A 20,669-nucleotide genomic window follows, 5' to 3' on the forward strand; every position below is an offset into this window, starting at 1 on the left:
AAAAGATTTATTTATTTATTATGTATACAGCATTCTGCCTGCAGGCCAGAAGAGATGGTTGTGAGCCACCATGTGGTTGCTGGGAATTGAACTCATGACCTTTGGAAGAGCAGTCAGTGCTCTTAACCTCTGAGCCATCTCTCCAGCCCCCGAGTATCCTTTTTAATGCCCCCGTCTGTTGTGCTCCTACTATCATTTATTCTAAGTCAACATATATCATAAATCCTAAGATAAAACAGCATTTTAACTTCAATTTATATAGTTACATGTCTTCAAGCAAAAACATAAATTTTATTTTATCTTCATATAGTTACGCACTTTTAACAGTTTCCAGCGTTCTTCATACTTTCTGATAAAGCCCAATTTCTATCTGCTGTTAAGTTTTTTCAGTTTGAAGAACTTGTCTTTTTTAAAAAAAACTATTTATTTATTTATTTATTATGTATAAAATGTTCTGCCTCATATGTGCCTGCCTGATAGAAGAGGGCACTGGTCTTATTCCAGATGGTTGTGAGCCACCCTGTGGTTTCTGGGAATTGAACTCAGGACGGTGCTCTTAACCTCTTGAGCCATCTCTCCATCCCAGAATTTGTCTTTTCATCTCATATAATGTATGTATGTTGACAGGAACCTGTCTTTTTAGTTAGCTGACAATTTCATATAATGCATTCTAGTTCATCTCTCCCCTCTAGAAAACAGCCAATTATTCAGTTCACCTACATTTCCAGGGAGGGTTTTTATCAACTACAAAATTCTGGTGTTCACAGTTCTTTTTCCTTAACATGCTGCCTTCCAGTCTTCATAATTTCTAGTGAGAACTCAGCCTTCACCTTACTTTTATTACCGCAATGTACTCAGTTCTCTTTCCCTGGCTGCCCTGGAGCTTTACATTTTAACTTGGATTTCAGAAGTTATTATGTGTCCAGGTATAATTTTCTTTGTATTCAACTTTCATAGGCTTCATGAGTTTCTTAACTGTGAATTTATGTATCTCTATGATTTTTTTTCTGCAATGATTTACACATATTTTTCCTGTCCCATACTTTTTTCTCTTTTTGAGAGTCCTTTTGAAACTCAAATTAAGTATACTTTAAGTGACTTTTTTTTTAACCTCATAGGTCAAGTGTTTATTATTCCCCGACTCTATGGCTTCTTATTAACATTCTAGCTGCCTGCTAGCCCCAAATTAATAACAAGCTAACACCAAGGAGGCTTGCTGTTACCTCTTACACTGGGCCCAGCAGGCATTCTGGAACAAACAGCAGCAAGCACACAAATCTCACTGAAGCCCATTTGTGCCCCCCCACCCCCCAGTGTTGATTCCTTCTACGTTCTTCCATTAGCATCATCAAACAGCTATTTCTAGATGTTTTGATTGTAGCATTTAATCTAAGTTTTCTCATCATTGCCTGTGCTAGTCTGATTATATTACTCTGTCATAGCAGAACCAGGGCCCTCCCTGCTGGGAGATTTGTGTCCATAAATGACAAAGGAACACCATCAGGTTGTTCAGCAGTTTAAGAGAACAAAAGTTAAAATGGGCTAGCAAGCCGGGCGTGGTGGCGCACGCCTTTAATCCCAGCACTCGGGAGGCAGAGGCAGGTGGATCGCTGTGAGTTCGAGGCCAGCCTGGTCTACAAAGTGAGTCCAGGACAGCCAAGGCTAACACAGAGAGACCCTGTCTCGAAAAACCAAAAAAAAAAAAAAAAAAAAAAAAAAAAAATGGGCTAGCAAATTTTAAAGAAAATATATTTTTTAAGAACCTCAATTCCCCTACCTTGGCAAATTGTAGGGAGCGAAAAGCAAATTTTCATCCCAGCTCTGCCATGTTTTAACCTCTGCATCACAGACCTGAGGCTCACTGTGCAGGCCTTATATGCTGGTCTTAGATGTAGGTTAAAAGTACTGATTTGAACACTGAGATGGCATACTTAAGATACATCATAAGAGATGCTTTCTGCTGCTTTACCTAAGTGCTTCTACTGTACTAAAGATGTGTATGAAAATAAAATTTAGAAGCTTTACGCCAGAAACGCATTTTCCTATTCTACCATATTATAATTTCATATACAAAAGAGTTCCCAAACTAATACTTTTCCATTGTGGAAGCAGTGGGAAGAGATTACTGGCCTGAAATCACACGACAGGACTAGCCATACAATATTCTGTCTGGAGGCTTGAAATTTGAAATAAAGCTGGGATGTGGTGGTGCACAACTTTAATTCCATCTCTTGGGCGGTAGAGGCACGTAGGTCTGGCTTATTTTTATTTGTTTGTTGCTTATTTATGTTTATTTTATTCATGCGTACCTGTGTATGTCTCTGTGAGTATCTGTCATGTGTGTGCCACTGCCAGGAGGAGTCAGAAGAGGGTGTCAGGCCCCATGGATATGGAGTTACAGGCAATTGTGACCTTGCCCAACATGGGTGCTGGGAACGGAGCTCAGGTGTCTAGAAGAGCAGTTTGTGCGCGCACTCTTAACTGCTGAGCTATCTCACCAGCCCCCAATAGTGAAGTTTAATCGTAGAGATAGTAGAATAAATGTGAATTGAAAGAAGTAGAGATAAAAGACTAAGCTGGGATAGGGTGGAAAATAAAGGAAAAGAGGTAGTTGTAGGTGGGTTAACCAAAACTAAGCATCTACAGAAACGCCTGATGGAAACAGACTAGTTAGTAAGTTAATTGCAAAATATAGCTTTAGTTTTAAAAACAGTTCCAACAGAATTACTCTGCATGGGTGGACAGTGCTCATCCAAAAGACACAGGTTATTAAGTGAGAATGACAGTGCAAAGCATCAGTTCTCTCTCTATTACTGGTCAAGGAGGCACCAGAAGCCTCCAGAACAACACAGGCCATTGCCATAGCCTTCAGTTACCCACCATAACTACATGGCAAGACTACAGAGTTTGGCTGAAAGACAGAGAAAGCAATTTCAGATTGAAACCCTCTCCCTGCTCTGGCTGGCGTTCACAGAGCCAAAAGGTGCTATGCAAACTTCTGCGGCATAGAAGGCATCCATGGTCGTACCCAGCATTGGAATCTAAATGCTTGCTGGTTGGACTTGACACATGCTCTACCAGAGGGGGTTTCCCATGTTCCAGTGGATGACCTTCTCTGTATGTATGGACAGCACTCATTGGACTGAGTGGTTATTGAAGCAAACATACAAACAAGCAAACATGAAACAAACTGGGAAATAGTTGTGTCAGGGCACACAGCTGGTGGGGTATCATGAGTGCAAAAGGTCATAATTTATTGTATACATGTATGAAATTCTCAATAATAAAGAAAAAATATTTTTAAAAGTATATCTAGTTTATTTTTATTTGTTTGATATTTATTTATGTTTATTTTATTCATGTGTACCTGTGTATGTCAGATGTCTAACATTTGCAGAGATGACTATAGCGCAGGTGACATAATACAGAGGAGATGGGTGAGCAAAATCTTTTTTCAGACCAAAATAATTTTCATTCTATGTACAAATTTTGTTGTTTTGTTTTGTTTTAATATGGATCTTTTGCTTTCCGAGACACTGAAGAAAGTCAAAGACTCTAACTCTGAATGTCACATAGGCCACAAAAGAGAACATTTTATTTTAAGTAACGCATACAATTATGCCTATCATCACTCGAGGAAGAAAGAAATTCAGCTTTGATCATTTAGCAGCAACAATCACAAAATACCCTTCCTGCCACAAGAAAATCGCAAAAGGAAAAGTTTTTAAGGTTGTTTAAAATAACATCAAACAAAAAGGAAAAACATTGCAAATATCTAGATGTCCAATTGTAAAACAAGAGGCCAAGATTTAATCATGCACAGTAAATAAAGTATGAAATCACATCAATAGATGATGTGTCCTTACCATGGCTTCATAATCTTCTGCAACTTCTGGTATCGCCTGCAAAATTAAAAAACAACCATATGAGCTTCAAAATGATGGTTTTTACCCAAGGAACCCATCTTAAAGAAAATTCAAGATTAGATACAGGCCAGTAGAAGAGGAGCACCAATAAATGATACAAGTGACAGAGGACAGCCTACCGAACACACCGCAATAAAGGATCTGCTTGGTTATAAACACTGATGTGGCCACAGAGCTTAAGAACAAAACCCCTGAGCTGGTAAAAAAAAAAAAAAAAAGCACCTGATTTATAACAATTATGATCCTCTATAGTTTTACTGTGCTAACCATGGCCGATCTGGAATACCAACATGATATCATCTCTGAGCTCATATCTAGAATGGTTGAACGAAAACGACAAGGAGTCAGCCAAGCATCTCATTTTAGAAGCCCAGGGTTAAACCAAATGAACACCCACCAGCACATAGGAGTCAATACCACAGGATGGAAGGTAACTACCAATGGCAGAGACAATAGCGCCGCAAAGCACTCATAAGGGAACCATCACAGACACAGGTGACTCAGATAAGAATGTCAAAACTGGAGGGGAAATTGAGGTGAGAGGCTCAGTGGTGCATGATCTCAGAGTATTTTCCTACAAATTATTTAAGAATCAATTACCAATTTTTAGAAAAATGTCACAGTGAAGAAACCTAGACCTAATCACGTGGCCAAGTGTAAAATGATCAGTAAAACAATGAGACATCACATGGCAACAGGAGGATAAAATTTTAAGAGACCCAGCAAGCATTTATGATAAAGGCAGAGAGTCTGGGCCTAATCTTGAAAAAAACAGTAGATAAAGTCAGAGGAAAAGCATGGGTTTCCATGGATAACTGTGCACATGTGTGCAACACAGGCATCGGCTCTATCAGGCTCTCGCAGGCTGACCGGAAGGCCTTTTACGACTCTGCGAACTCTAGATAACTAATGATGCTATTGTCCTGTCTGGTGGTAATTTAATTGGCTTCCTCCCTGCTTGTGGAAAACCAGTTTTGTATCCATTTGCAATTCATCTCAACATTCCTTTGCTCCCTATAAATCTGTGCTTTTTTCACTTTTCTCTGAAAATAATACAGCCTGTCTGCTTCCCTCATATTCTATGGGTAAATTCTTTTAACGCATGGTCATGTCTATGTCTACATGAGAGTCATGATGTCATGAAGGGCATCTTTAACAAACTACCATTGAGCCAGTCCTATTGGTGAATACCGTCGGAGGTTCCTGGAAAGAAGCTGCACTGTCCACTAAACCAGCTGCAAGACTCATTCACCCATTAGCCCCACTACCATTCCCTTCTCCTGTCTGAGTCTGATCTAACGTCCTTGTGACTATCAGGTGAAACATTTTCAAATGAATTGACTTAGCAGACCAGAAGTCTCTGCCAATCCCCAAGCTAAGAGTGGCATCAGCTCGCCTCGGAGGCCTCTAACAGGCTCTCTAGGTATACCATCACCTGCCTCTCTGATAATTCCACCAATGCGTGTAGAAATCATTTTAATTGATGTTTTCTTGTTCTGTTACCATGAAATATCATGCAACTGCTTCCACACTGGAACATGGAGTTGAGGTGACCTAAGTCTGTGTTACTGGGCCATGGTCACTGGCATTTGGCCCCAGGATAAACTGTCTTTTGTTCCCTTTGAGGGGAGAGTTGTGTTTTTGTGTTGATGCTGATAAGCTATCATATTAAAATACATCCATCATGCAAGAAAGAATGACTACAGAACTCTTCCAGAGTTCAGAAGACTGCCGGGAGATAGAATAATTGGGTAGGGAATGCTACGTCAAGTTAGATTCTACAATTAACTAGTCCAGCACGGGAGTACACACGGGAAGTCCCAGCAACAGTGAGCTGGGCTAAGAGGATTGCCAAGTGTGAGGCCAAGCTGGGCTTTATTCCCAGAAAATACAGGGGCTTAGAGTGCAGCTCAGTGGTAGAACATTTGCACAGCACATGCTACCACACACTGTGTCTTATATCTAGTGACACACACTTAGACACACACACACACACACACACACACACACACACACACACACACACACTATAGAAAGACAGACAGATAGGAAGGCAGAAGGATGGGTAGATGGATGATAGATAGATAGATAGATAGATAGATAATTAATAATAAATAACTATATGCAAGTCCCAGAATCAAACATCTTTAGGTTTTTCATGTGTCCTACTGTTATCAAACTAACTTGGAGTTATAGTCTGAACCTCAAATTCACCTACCTGTCTTTGAAACATCAAATGAGAGCAAGCAGGTGAGCAAACAAGATGGGGGGACGGGAAGGAGAACACAAGCATGAGAGACTGTCTCAGAGAAAGGCTAAGATTTGAGGTAGTCTGAAATGGATTGCCTCAGAAGGAGGATGTATAAATGAATAAATGAATGAATGAATGAATGCATATATGACAGGTAAGTAAGTAGGCAGGCAGGCAGACAGACAGACAGACAGACAGACAGATGGAACTATACTGCAAAGCCTCATCCATTCTTCCCACGGGCAGAAGATACTCTCTTCTTTAAGAAGCCTTATGACTCCTCTCTTTTGCATCCCCAATCAGATAGACAAAGAAAGAAAGAAAGCAAAGGAGGGTGAGGAAGAGATAATGCTGTTTAAGGAATTCTCTGCCTCACAACCTCCAACAAAGCGCATGGAAGGCTGGCCTGTTGGGCCTATGTGATGCATATTAACCAGAGAGCTCCTGGAGAGCTGCCGGGGGAGTGGGTAGACTGTCTGGGCCACACTAAGGGAATGCTACAGGAGTACCAGGCAAGGTACTGAGATGGCAGGAGCCTCCTCAGCCAGGGCTGAAGGCAGGGCCACACCATGGCCTCACAAGAGGTTAAAGTCAAAACCGGTAACTGGGCTAACTAACCCATTGGGCCTGCCTAGACCTCCCCAAAACAGCCAGGGCTTATGAAACACACACCAAGTTGTCAGGGGTTCAAACTGTCCCCTTGTGACTTGTTTTTAAAAATTATCTTTTGACTGAAGACGAAGTTTCAGAAAAGATCTCTCATGGACAAAACTGTCATAGATATCAGAGCATTCCCCCACACGTAGCTCCTTAACACACACACACACACACACACACACACACACACACACACACACACAAACACACACACATATACAAATACATGCACATGTATGCATACACACACAAATACGTATATAAACACATGCACATGTATGCATACACACACATGCACAGGTATACACACACACACACACACACACACACACACACACACCCTGCTCTGTGTCATGAGTCCTGTGAAGCACGTCAAGAGCACAGATATGATTAAAGGACTAAGGCCTACATCCCTCCTCAGTGTGGGCGCCAACAACTCCAAAGCTAGAGCGCCATCCCTGTGCACAGTTCTACCTCACTCTCACTAAACTCATCAGCAGAAACAGCTCCAGTTCCAGGAAGGAAAAACAGCCTGCATAACAGAGGCTCACTCTGATGCTACAGTAACAACTCCTACACAGCACATACCCATCCAGCACCTGTGTTTCCTCCATGGCATCACATAGATGACAAAGGGTGGGGCTAATAGATACAGGATGTTGATTATTTTAAAGGTAATTGCAGAAGGGCTTTCCATGTCATTAAGCGATTGTGAAACTGTCCTTTAAAAAAAAAACAAATTTATAAGAAATGATCTCAGCTCAACAAATTTGTTAGCACTTGTTAATTCCCCAATTTAGAGAGAACTCCAGGAATGCCTCAACATTCCTAGGAACACTAGAAAGTGTACGAACTGCCCACTCAGCTGTGACCAGAAACAGATATGTGTCCAAACTAACAATGAAGTATCAGGACATTTCACAAGCTGCTGAACTGTTCTTACTGGGAAACAGTTTAAAATCCCCACATCCTCTGAGACAGCAGTCTTACTCTACAAAGTAATTTAAAGATTTTTTTGGTGGGGGCACATAATGTGCATGTATGTGTGCTTGCCTGAGTTTATGTGCACCACGTGTGTGAGGGTGCCCAGAGGCCAGAAAGCATCCAAATCTGTAGAACCGCAGTAATAGACAGTTGTGAGCTTCCTGATGTGGTGCTGGGAACTGAACGGGGTCCTCAGCAAGGTGAAGGTCTTATTTCTCCACTCCCCACAGAGTATTTAAATAGTCACAGTTAGGGGTACAAGAAAGGTAATAGAAATTGATCCCAGAACCCCCTGAAAAGGACGGCAAGCCCTAATGATATGGACACAACAAACGCCATGGGAACCATTCGATGCGGTGCATCATTTGTCTGTGGGCTGTTTCAACTAGTCTCTAAAAATGAAAGCATATGTGGAAAATTACACTAAAGGAAAGATCAACATTTAGTGATGTGAGTGTAAAAAAATCATATTGTGAAAGAAATGCCTGAAATTCTTCTGCTTTTATAAATCTTAATGCATGTATGTATTTAAAATAACATGAGGATAGTAAATGTATTTACTTCTAAGCATTCTTATCTTCTCCCTTCTGGGGAGTTTTATACATTTAACGATAAGTATCATTTTGTAAGGAATAACGATTAATTTTAATAAAGACTGGCTTCTCCAGAATTGCTTTCTTCGGCCTTGGCTTTGCTGTGCAGGGCGGGGCTCTGGCTTACTCATGTGCTTATGGTGTCATGCACCCTTCAAGCTGCCAAGTAAGAAGGAAACTGCACGTGTCCTGCCCTCCATTCTTGGAAAAGTCCTCTGTTGCCTGTCCCCAGTGAGGACTGGCCACTCAGTAGTTGGGAGGGAGGGACAATGAGTGAATTGCACTGTGTGTGTGTGTGTGTGTGTGTGTGTGTGTGTGTGTGTGTGTGCTAGACTTGAGTGAAGGGCACATTTTTTCCGTCTCTGGAATCAAGTCAGAGATATTATCTGCAGTCTCTGACTGGCCCTCTTTTGTTTTCCATCATTCGTGAACATCCTTCCCCTTGTGTGGACGGGCAATACATTTTCCCACAATGCTACTTGTTTCCATATTGTTTCCACACCTGGTCCAGTTAGAATCCAGGGACAAAATATCAATACTGCAGGAGGATGGAAACGTGCACCTCAGGCTTTCCGTGCTGCTCCACGCCAGGGCGCCACTGTGCTGCTCGCTGTTGCTGATTTCACCCTGAGGCCTCTCCTGGTACCAGTCAGGAGGGAGCCTTAAAGAAGCCTTGGGACTGGCAAGTAGCTGGGAGTGTCTGAAGGTCGCCATGGCTAACAGTAAGGAGGAAATTTTCAGTGGTTTTTCTTCAGTATTTCCTACCACTTTCCATAAGCCCTGCTAGGAAAACATCCCGCGTCCTGGCAGGCCCTCTGCCCAGGAGTCATGACTGAATGACTTTCCAGCTGCAGGAGGTTTTACTCCAAAGCCTCGTGGTAATTAATTAAAGTCTTGCTCTACGTTTAACCAAGAATCCATTTTACCTATAAGAAAAATAGCTTTTTTTCTTTTCTTTGTAATTTGAGCACAAGATCAGAAAAGTGCCTGGGGATCCAATGAGCCACATGAGATGTGGGACTGGCAAATGGGAGAAAAGAGGCCTTGGGGCTGGAGGCCTAGCTCCTCAGTCTTCAGAACCAGCGTGGATTTGAATGTATGCAAAACAGCAAAGGAACGCAGAAGGACTCCCAAGAGATATTCTCCCTTCCCGGGAGAGTGGCATGATGGGAAGAAGGAAGAAAAATACAAGAGAGAATTCATCATCTGAGATCTGGCCTCCTGCTGCTTAAAGTGTCTGGAACTTGACAGTTCGAGTCGAGTTGCAGTGGTTGAACACAAACGATTATTGTGTTAATTAGTATGACATTCTTTTGAAAATAAAAAACAAGGACTAAAATGTATTGTTTGTTCACAAGGGACATCTGGTGTTGACATTCTCTCTCAGTGCACATAAGCAGAGTGATAATGATTAAGCCCTGCCTTTGACAACCTGGCTATTCGGAATAAGTCCGGGTTATGTTAAGACACAGGGAATGGCAGTGGGATCGATGAGACAAGGACTCTTACAAGGTAAGGGCGTGCTACCCGTTTGTGCCTTCCTTTCTTGTAAAACAAAAATGGATGTGGTCCTGTGGTAAGTGGTACAGGCTGACCCAGGTCAGGTCCTCTCCAAAACTCCTATGTGGGAGCTGCAACCTCCAGCACTTTAGGATGAAACTGCAGTGGGAGACAGAACCTTTAAAGGCCTGATTAGTTTTGGGTCCAATGGGTCCAATCCAGTCTCACAGGTGTCTCTTTAAGAGGAGCAAATCCAAATATGCGGAGATACTAGGATGTGCAGGCACATGGAAAAGGCACATGAGAACATGAGGGAAAGGCAGCCATTTGCACATTAATGAAAGCTCTCCGAGGAAACAACCCGCCTCTGACACCTTCCAGCATTCAGAACTGTGTGGGGAGGGGCGCGGGGGACATTTTTTTGTTGATTAAGCTGCTAGCCCCTGGAATTGTGTTATGGTACCCTTAGCAGGCCAATGCCAGGAGAAACGAGCACGGAGAAGGCCTGGATATGCAGGCCTCATTGACCAAACACAGTAATATTCAAAAGCTGAAGTTCCTGGACACCTAGGCACATATAGAGGAACCACTGGCACTAGAACAGTCAGTCCCCTTGATGTGTAAGTGGCTAAGGCTGGGAAACATCAGCAAACAGGGTGACAGCTTTACACTTTAATTTAGCACGTTAGCAAATGTCCCTGAAGCAGAAGCCCCAAAGGCTCGCTGTCCCAGGAGGATTAGTGGCCTTCTGGGAAGGACATGTGGTAAGGACATTCTCATGCCAGTCAAAAGGGATTCTCCACTGTTCACTGGAAACCAAAATGAAGGGATGGGTAAACCTGCGACGGTCGAGGTCAAGTTGATGAGCTTCATAATCACCCTGGAGATGGGTCTCTGGGCACGCCTTTGAGGCGTTACTTTGATCAGATTATTTGATACACCAAGGCCCTACCCACTGTGGGTGGTACCTTTCCCACAGCCAGGATCCTGGAGAAAGTAAGCTGAGCACTAGCATTTCCCACTTTAAACTTCCTGACACAGACATAGGGGAGGGGAATAGGGTGAAAGTGGAAGGTAGGGAGGAACGGGAGGATACAAGGGATGGGATAATAATTGAGATGTAATATGAATAAACTAATAAAAAAAGGAAAACTAAAAAATTACTTTACTTTTATTTTTAATTATGTACCCATGTGTGTTCTGTGTGGGGGCATGTGCACGTGTCAGGGTGGGTGCCCTCAGAATCCAGAAGAAGGTCTCAGATCCCCTGGAACTGCATTTACAGCTGGCTCTGGGCAGCCTGAAATGGGTCCTCTATAAGAGTCCTACATGCTCTTAACAGATGAGCAATCTCTCCAGCCCTTCAGTTGCTTTTTGTCAGGGTCACAGCAACAGAAAGGTAACTATGACAACACCCCGCCCTACATTTCCTCTGGGGCACTTTCTTTTCCTGGTCAAATCCCGTTGCTGCCAACTCATTCTTAATTTCCTCCTGGCTGTAGCAGCCCTTGTCCACATCACCAACACTTGTTGGTGTTTTTATACTTGATTTGATTTCCTTATTTGGTCCTAGAAATTTATTCTACTTGTCTGCAAGACAAGATTTCCAAATTTTTAAGAAAAAATTATTTTTAAGAAATTTAGTCACTTTACATCCCAATTGAATTCCCCTCCCTCATTTCCTCCCAGCCCCACCCTCCCTGCTTCCTCCCCCTGTTCCCCTCCCCTAGTCCTCCAAGAGGGGGAGCCCTTCTCCCCTACCCTCTGACCCCAGCCTATCAAGTCTCATCAGGACTGCTGCCTCTTCTTCTGTGGCATTGTAAGGCCAGGGAGGAGTGATCAAAGTGTAGGCAACAGAGTCTGTGACAGGCACAGCCCCTGCTTCCCTTAATTATAGGGGACCCCTACGGAGGCTGAGCTGAAGAACCCCAATACGAATGAACAGTATTCTATGGGAGATGCTAGTGTTACTGTAACAACGCATACTGTCCTTGAGGAAAAAACAAACATTCTTTCACCAAGGCTAACTGCAGCGGTTAAACGACGCCACCTGTGGGAGGAAGGAGAGAGCCAGAGGGAGGAAGCAGACAGGTCTCCAATGTGTACAATCATCCGTTTGGTCTTTGTAAGGAAGGAGGAGTAAGATGACCAGACTTAACTCAGTAACTGTTCCTGTCCTTCCTCCTTCTCCGTGTGCTGACATGTCCTTAACTACAGCACTATTGCCATGTGCTGTCCATGCCACCAGCAGCTGACCCCCTGGGCCATCATTCTGATCCTCCTCCCTCCAACTGGCACCTGATGATGACACATGGTCACTCTCCTGCACAGGTGGGGGCTGGGCTAGCCTTCCTCCATATTTCCCCAGTCACACCAGAGACAATGGTCTTCATCTAAACGGTCAGCTCCACTAGAAATGACACTCCTTCCTCCTTTATGGGAACGCAAGCTCCCTCCAGGCCTCACTCACCATCTCATCCCCTGTAAGGCCTTTTAAGATCTAATTGACCCAGCCTCAAGCCCTTTGCCCTCAGCAGGAATTAATACCCATTTGAATTCTGACTATTTAATAATGACCAATTTTGGGAAGACAAGGCTCATATTCAAAATGGTTGCCAATTGTCACCATTCTGCATATAGCAGGTACCCAATAAATACTTTTTATTTTAAATTTTAAATTAGTTGTGTTTTAATTATTAAGGTGCTCCTTTAAAAAGGGATTTTAAGAGTGTTCTAAATGCCTTAAAACATATGATCATATTCTGATTTTTATTCCAGGCAGAGGAAAGAATTTCCCTTGGATAAGCAAGAACTTTGAGGGATTAAAAGTCTAGAGAATTTTACAGTCTTAAGGTGGGCTAGGCCTTTCAAGGCAATGACTTAATGTTTTTTCCTCAGTATCCTGCAAATTCAGATACTCAGGGATGCTGAGCATGCTCTACCATGTAGCGTGTAGAGGACACAGCTATGGGAATAGGACATGGTTACGGGTATAGGACATGGCTATGGGAATCACAAACCCACGGCCTGCCCATGTGTTTGAGCCACTTTCACAGAGTCTGGCCAAGGTCTGGTCTTTAAAGCTAGAAACTGCTGGACTAGAGAAGGAAGCAGCTACCACGGTCCTGGAGAGGGACAGGGGGAGACATGAGGGTGGGATCCGCTTACTCAGTGCCACTTTCCACCATCTGCGTGAGGAGCGAGATGCCGTCCAGGTTTATGAACTCCTGAGCAAAGGTAACGTCCCGGGAGAGGCTGGCCAAGTCCTTCAGAGCTTCCAGCTTTGCATCCATGCTTGACGACTGTATTCGTTCATGGAGTTGCTGGGCATTTTGAGCCTGGAAGAGAGGGGAAAAAAAGAGAAAGAAGATAAGTCCATGCTATCAGATTGTCCTTTTTTGTGTGTTTAAATACAATAGCACAAAAATCAATGAGTCCCTGGGAAATAAATGTGCACAGGCCAGAAGCATAGGCTAGGTGCGTATTAAAGCAGGTTGCCATTGGAACGACTCCTCCCTCCAGGGCCCCCCCCCCGTCCCGCCTTCCAGGAGGAAAATAACGGGGCCCTTTTCATGGAAGAATGAAGAACACAAACACGGGTAAGTGTGCATGAAAATTAAGCCAGGAAACTGATAGGGTGTGACAGACGGGAAGAGAAAGGGGGCTGTTTACTTTTTCAATAAAATTATTATCTAGAAGTGACAAAAAGCTACTTGCTTAGTTAAGCAATTACACAAATTTATACATCATGATTACCCATTCAGTCACAGCTCTGAGTAATAAGCTCCTGCACTCGGGAAGCTTCATTAGCCACACAAATGAGTCGCCGCCGCTGCCGCCACCGCCAGCAGCCAGCAGCACGGGTTTCTCACGCACTGGCTACCTACTGTACCAATGTGAAACAGAATAGCTAAAGTCCAATTAAAAGAGCTCTTCCTAGGGCTAATGTTCTCCATGCTGAGGCCTTTGCACTTGTGTGTTGCATGCAGAACGAAGAGGACTAGAAGTGTGCAGCAGGGCTCAACTTCCGAGCTACAGCAAGAAGGGGACACTGTCGTTTGGAAGCGCTTTGTCCCTCAGTCGTTTGTGTGTTGGGACATTGATGCCCAGTATTGGCAATTCAAGAGGTGGCAGTGCCTTAAGCGGCGAGGCTTAGCTGTGGGAGGTGGGCATTCTTTCTGGTCCCTGCCTGTTGACACTCTGGTTTTCTGCTACACACCTCACCGCTCTCCCTCATAGGCGCGCCCTCCACTGCTTCCACAGTGAAGGCCTGCACAGAGTTGAGTTGTTAATACTGCCAGTACTTGAACCTCTAGAACTGTAACCTAAACAAACTCCTTGTTCTTATAAATCACTTAGCATCAGGTATTTCGTTACAATAACAGGAAGAACATGTAATGCATGGTATTGGACATGAACAACCGGCTAATGCTGCTGAACAGAAATTAGTTCCAGAACAAACGAAGAACACACTGCGCTCTACAATAGAGCTCGGGTAGAGGGCAGTGCCCTGCAGAGAGAAAGACAGCCCCAAGGAGTTGTTCTGGAAGCCAGACAGAAGAACATGTATTGTATCATGTAGTCTGAGCGCACCAGGATTCCCCATTACATCACAAGTCAACAGGAAAAATCAGGAAAGAACAAAGCCGTCGGACAGGGGTGGAGGATGAAAACTCGCTCCCAGGCAACAGACAGGCCACAAGTCACTAAAAGCCATAAGTCACACTGCTCAACAGCATTCAACAGAGGCTCCCTGAACACACCTGAACCAGACAGCTTCTAAAACCACAGATCCTTTGTCCACACGCACGACTTTGATTTGAAAGCCTGGGTTGGGGTCTCTAGAAACATCTGCCGAAGAAACTAGGCTTCCATGCTGCCTCTTGCCAACCCCAGTGTGAAATGGCTTCCACATCAACCTGACTGCATCTTGGGACCGAGCAACACTGGCTCTCCCGCGCAGTCACCCCTGTCCTTCCTGGCTGGGCCACTGCAAAGCCTTCCAGCTCTACTGCACTAAGGAGAAAAGTCTGCCTGCCCCGTTAAAGTTGTGCAGTTTTCAGCAAAGACCTTTTGCTGAGAAGGAATTCTGCTACTCTTTCTCATCCATCCGTATGCGTTTGATAAGGACCTACTTCAAGATAAATTAATTAATTAGCTAAGTAAAATAAGGGAAGAGGGACAAGCACCAAAACTTGGGCAGAGAAGTCAAGATTGATGAGTCTCAAATTCTGCGACCATGAGGTGATGCTTCTACAGAGGGAAACTATGTTACCTATGGAATCACACATGGCTGCAACACAGCAGTGCCTGGCTGAGGTCGGGTCTCAGCAGAGGACCGTACAAACGGGAGCATGGAAACTCCAACAGATTGTGTCAGATGTTCACACCCCATAGATTCCTCAGACTCCAAGGCCCTGTATGTTCCTCTAGGACAGTCCTCTGTCCTCACCAGTACAAAGACTTGACAAGTGCATGCTGGTCCTGGGTCGTGGTCTTTCCTTGAGGCGAGCCATATTCCTTCCCTGGAATTTTCTGAAGGAGCAACTCTTCATAAAGCTCAGAGTGGTACCCTCGCCTTCCCATGTGTGCACTTGGGACGTCGTCATTTTCATCTCAGGACTCACGTAAAACATTGGAGGGGGCACAGAGAGAACTTGTAGGGCTGAAGAAATGCAATGTGACTTAGTACAAAGTTCCTGGCCAGCTGTGGCATCAGCTCCAGGTGAGCCAGTGGGCCAGTGAGCTTTCCTTTACCTCTCTTGACCTCATTTTCTTATCAGCAGATCCATCCAGGAACTGTGGTGGGATGACATGAAAGATTCCCTCCAACCCTCAAAGTGACAGATTGCTTCTCAGCTGAGCAGGAAGCTCCGTCATGAGTCAGCCAGGAAAAGGGCGCTCTACATGTGAGTCCCAGATGTGGCCTCCCATCAAAATACTACGCAGAACTGACAGGACACTGCCTGTGCAGCATCCGTGCAGTTGGAGGTCAGAAAGGTACTCAGTTTCTCCAATCTCTAAATGATTTGGATACAAAACTTCCATTCTACAGAATAAAGCTGAATAAATGTCTGTAATGATAAAGCTGGGTTTTAGAAAAGGAAATTTCTGGTCTGGATATCAATTAATGCCAGAAAAAAAAAAAACTGGCACACAATCTTGTTTAGACTTTTCTCGGATATATATATTAAATTATCTTTAATTAAAGCAAAGCTAATCCGAATCCTCACTCACTGACTCATAGATACTTCTAGAAAGTTCATTCTGATTCGTGAACCTTCGAGAGACAGCAACAAAGAAGGCTTACCCACCTTGGGGTGAGAGGAGGACACTGTCAAATAATAGGGATAAAAATTAAATACTGTGTCGCTAATGGGAAACACTACAGTGGAGAGCCGTAATAGAAAGCAACTGGTGGACTCTTTAGATGGGATGATCTGAGAACAAGCTGCCGGAGGCTGTGTCCTCCACGCAGAGGTGAGGCAGCGACCAGCATACTGGGATGGGAGACTACAGCAGGCAACAGGGCTAGAGAGTGCAAAAGCTCTACAAGGAAAGCAAGCCTGCAGTGTGTGACAGGACAGACAAAGGCCTCTGGAAAAATAAGATGAAGATGGAAGGAGGTGGGAATGGAAGAGGTGACGGGACAGGAAGCCCTTGTTGTCCAGGACAACACGCTGGACTTCTTGGGTGGTGGTGTGCTGCTCTGAAAGGAAGCATTTGGACATCTGAAGCAAATGTCCACTGCACTGATGGGGAGACCTCAAAGAAGTGTTTACATCCACACTCCAGGCACTCTTGCTCAGCATGTGATTCGGGATGAAATGAGGGAACTTATAAACCGAAGTCGAAGAAAATGTGAGGACAGGTGTGTCTTTTGATAAGAGTATTGAGGGCAATGGGCAGTGTACAAATAAGTTAACATTTGTGAAGGCAGGACACACGCATTCAAGTATGTGTGTCTCAACTAGCACACCAGGACATGAAGTGTGTTAGACTTGCTAGCTAGCATTTCTAGAATCTGGAACAGTATCTAACACGCACCAGGAGTTTTTTTAAAATGGCAGTAAATGACTATATTTTATATAGTCATGTATGCAAACATGTATGTAGATACATGTTTGTATATAAATAGCCAAGTGTGGCAAATTAAAATGTGACTTATGTTTAATGACGATAATCTTCTTTGTAGCACACTTGATTTTATTTTTCTATAATGATTCTGTACTCCTTTTATATTTCAGAGGAAAAAGCCATGATTATTAAAAGTAAAATGGCCTTGTTTCTGATTTTTACGGGCTCAGCACAGAGTACAGAGTTTAACACCATATCCAATAGTGAATTTTATTTCTTTGTAGTGTTTCCAAGTACAGAAAAGAAAGTTTCCCTTCATGTCACTCAAACAGTTCAGATGGATGGAGAGGTTCAGAGCTTGACTTGAGAGCAGTGGACCATTGAGTGGAGACCAGGGAAGGGAACCAGGGCTGTGAGTGCACAGAACTGGCCATCTCTGTTCCTGAAGTCAAAAGACATGCAGCCCCAAACATCCAGCATAATTCTAGGCCAGTGTGCCAATTAAAAGGTGAAGCTTTTTTTAAGTTTCTGAAAACTCTTTAAGTTCATTAATTTTTCAGATATTCCAAAATGTGTATCTGCACGTCCACTTGGATGACCCAAGAAGCACCTGGCCTGTCACTTGCTGACCCTTCTCTTCTCTCCACTGGCTGCCTCTCCAGGGTTAGGCCTCTAAAGCAATGGGAAAAACAGAGTATAGACATTTGTAACATTCTCCCCCCCCCCTTCGGTTTTTGTGTAGGAGGCTGAGGTGTTTGTGCTTACAGAGAAGCTCCAGGGCAACCTGTGCCCTTAAGCACACAGGGCTGTTCACTCAAGCGAAGGAACGCCACACCTGTGGTCTTCTCAGGGGCTGGGAGCAGACAAGCTTTCCAGTCCGGTGACCTTTGCACTATCTGTGTGGCCAGAGACAACACTAGGCCCTCCCCCAGACTTGTCATGAGCCTGTTTTTCTCAGCCAGCCTATAGCCCCTCTGTATAGAAGGTGTCAAGTGTACTTCACAAGGAGTTTGAATGTAGTCACATCTGATTTTTATTTAGTGTGTTTTGTTCCTCAAAGGGTTTTATGTATGCTTTGTTGTGCATGCACAATTAATTATCACCAGAGACGTTTCACCAAATTGTGCTATGCTTAAATATGCCTAAAATAAACCACTCTGGGTCAGACTCCAGAAGCTTGGACCAACACCAGCTACTGGCTCCTACTACACGTCACTGGCCTCTTGCCTCCCATGGCCAACTCTCTCTGCAAGCGTATCACCATTGCAGAGACCACCTCGTTGTTCAAACCAGCACAGATTTAAAAATTCTCATCTGTTAGTAACCTAATAATTCTTCTGATAAGAATCTTTGATAGCCTGAATCTATGGAATGACTAGTGCAGTGGATGTGAACATGTTTTTTGTTGTTGTTTTAATCCCAAGTGTTGGATGGGGAACAGACTTGTGAGAGAACAGGTGATGTTTATCCACAAAGAAATCGAACCACCTCCTGGGTGTGCTTGGTTTTTGCCAGCTGAAACACATCCTAGTATGGATTCTGAGTGTGTGTGTGTGTGTGTGTGTGTGTGTGTGTGTGTGTGTGTATGTATGTATATATGTGTGTGTGTGTGTGTGTGTGTGTGTGTGTGTGTGTGTGTGTGTGTGTGTGTACACATATGCCTCAAAGAAGAGGCTGGGGCTTTCGGGGTCTTAGTATTGTTTGGATGTTCATTGCTCTATTTCAAGATGCTCCTAGAGAGAACTGCTCCAGACAAGGCTTTGAGCCTCCAGGCTCTGGCTGCTGTTACAGGTTCCAGCAGCAATTTCAGTGAAATTGCTCGTCTGCTAAAATCCTACAGACTAGGCCAGGGGAATCACTCCCAGGAACTGAGTCCAAAAAGGTCTACTTCTCCTGTTCCCATTAACCTCTCTTCTCTCCTATCTAGGATAGGTGGGTTGGGGGGGGGGAGGTATAAGCACTAAACAACCTCAAATACAGTAGGTTTGGAAGAGATGAAGCCTATAAACTAGCATATCAACATCTTTTTTATCACCACAAGAACTAGGCAACCCCAAGTCACTGTGAGCGACCGGCCTTCTGAGCTGGATGGCTCTCACAGCTGCTCTGCAGCAGCGGAGAACAGTGGGGAGGGTTACGCCTGGAGACGGTAGCGATGATGGGTGCGTAATAAGCAGCTTGGGTTTCTCTGTGTACAAGGAAGGAAATGAGAAAGCAGGAGGAAGAGGAACTCATCCATATGCCTTAATGGCTCATCACATAGTTGCATAACCTTTTAAACAGACATGTTTTTAGCTGCAGATGCGCTGGTTTACTTTCCGCATTCTATGATGACGTCATAGTACTCACTTAATGAAAAGTGGTATCGGCGCACGAGACACAAAGAATGCATAAGTACGTTGAGAGAAAACAAAGCAAAAAAGCTAGTGTGCTGCTAAGTACTTCCGGTGGTATCCTCTTAGAGACATTTGGGCCTCTTATCACAATACATTTATTTTCATTTCTATAATCAGAATAGGCACTGTGGTACATACACTGTTCTGCCAGCCACTTTTGCACTTAGTAATGTTCTTCAGAGAAACCTCCAGTGTGCTACATACCAAACTCTTACGAATGATGATTGGTTTCTAGCATTTGTTTACTAGAAGACATGATGTCTATGGCCGTGCTTGGATGCACACGTGAGCGGTGCAAATGTCCTGTGGTTCTGTGAATCTACTTATCAAATAAATTCCAAGCAGGAGAATTAAGACAAAGGTTAATGTATATAATATACTTGGGTGGAAACAGCAAGGTTCCCTGCCAAGGTTGCACCAGTTCATACTCCGATCCACAGTATCCTCTGCTCACACTAACTATACTAAGAACATAAACTCCATCCCTTTAAGGAGATGAAGACCTCTCTACATATATACATGAAATGATGTATGCATACGCATATGTACATATGGATATATATCCCCCCCCTTTATTTGCTTCCCTTCCATTATACCTATGACCATACATACTGAGGCAGGTTCTAGCCATTCAGGAAAGATTCTGTGGATTCCAGAACCATCCCCAGGCAATGCAAATTACCACCTGCTTTTTCTAACACACCATTCTTTTTTTTTTAATTTACTCATAATGATTTATTATTTATGTGACATATAATAGCGATGTTTATATATTTTTTTATTAATTTTATTTTTTTATTAATTTGTTCATATTACATCTTGATTGTTAGCCCTTCCCCTGTTTCCTCCCATTCCTCCCTCCCTCCCACTTCCCCCCTTCTCCCCTCCCCTATGTCTGTGATTGAGGGAGACCTCCTCCCCCTATATATGCTCTTAGAATATCGAGTCTCTTTTTGGTAACTTGCTATCCTTCCTCTGAGTGCTGCCAGGCCTCCCCATCCAGGGGACGTGGTCAGAAAAGGGGCACCAGATTTCCTGTGAGATCTCACTCTCCACTCAATGGTGGAGAATATCATGTTCGTCGGCTAGGTCTTGGTAGGGGTTCGAAGTTTACTGCCTATATTCTCCTTGGCTGATGCCTTAGTTTGAGGAGGACCCCAGGACCCAGATCTGCCTGTCATAAAGTTCTTCTTGTAGGTTTCCAGGACCTTGTGGATCCTTCTATTTCCCCATTCTTCCATGCTACTCTCGCCTAAAGTCTCAATAGGATGTCCTCTCCTCTGAC

General features: G+C 43.8%; 1 protein-coding gene across 7 annotated transcripts in view; it reads right to left on the reverse strand.

Moving 5' to 3' along the window:
• The window catches only part of ELMO1 (engulfment and cell motility 1), a 531,552-nt gene that overhangs the window by 344,176 nt on the left and 166,707 nt on the right, over window positions 1–20,669 (reverse strand). For all 7 annotated transcript variants that reach the window (XM_084795120.1, XM_084795122.1, XM_084795124.1 and 4 more), the window contains 2 exons: window positions 13,080–13,249; window positions 3,867–3,902 (listed from right to left, as the gene is read on the reverse strand). In XM_084795120.1, coding sequence (XP_084651246.1) covers window positions 3,867–3,902; window positions 13,080–13,249 — 206 coding nt within the window. The remainder of the gene's footprint in view (window positions 1–3,866; window positions 3,903–13,079; window positions 13,250–20,669) is intronic.

This window comes from Acomys minous (genome assembly GCF_964271855.1).
Source record: "Acomys minous genome assembly, chromosome: 9".
NCBI lineage: Eukaryota > Metazoa > Chordata > Mammalia > Rodentia > Muridae > Acomys > Acomys minous.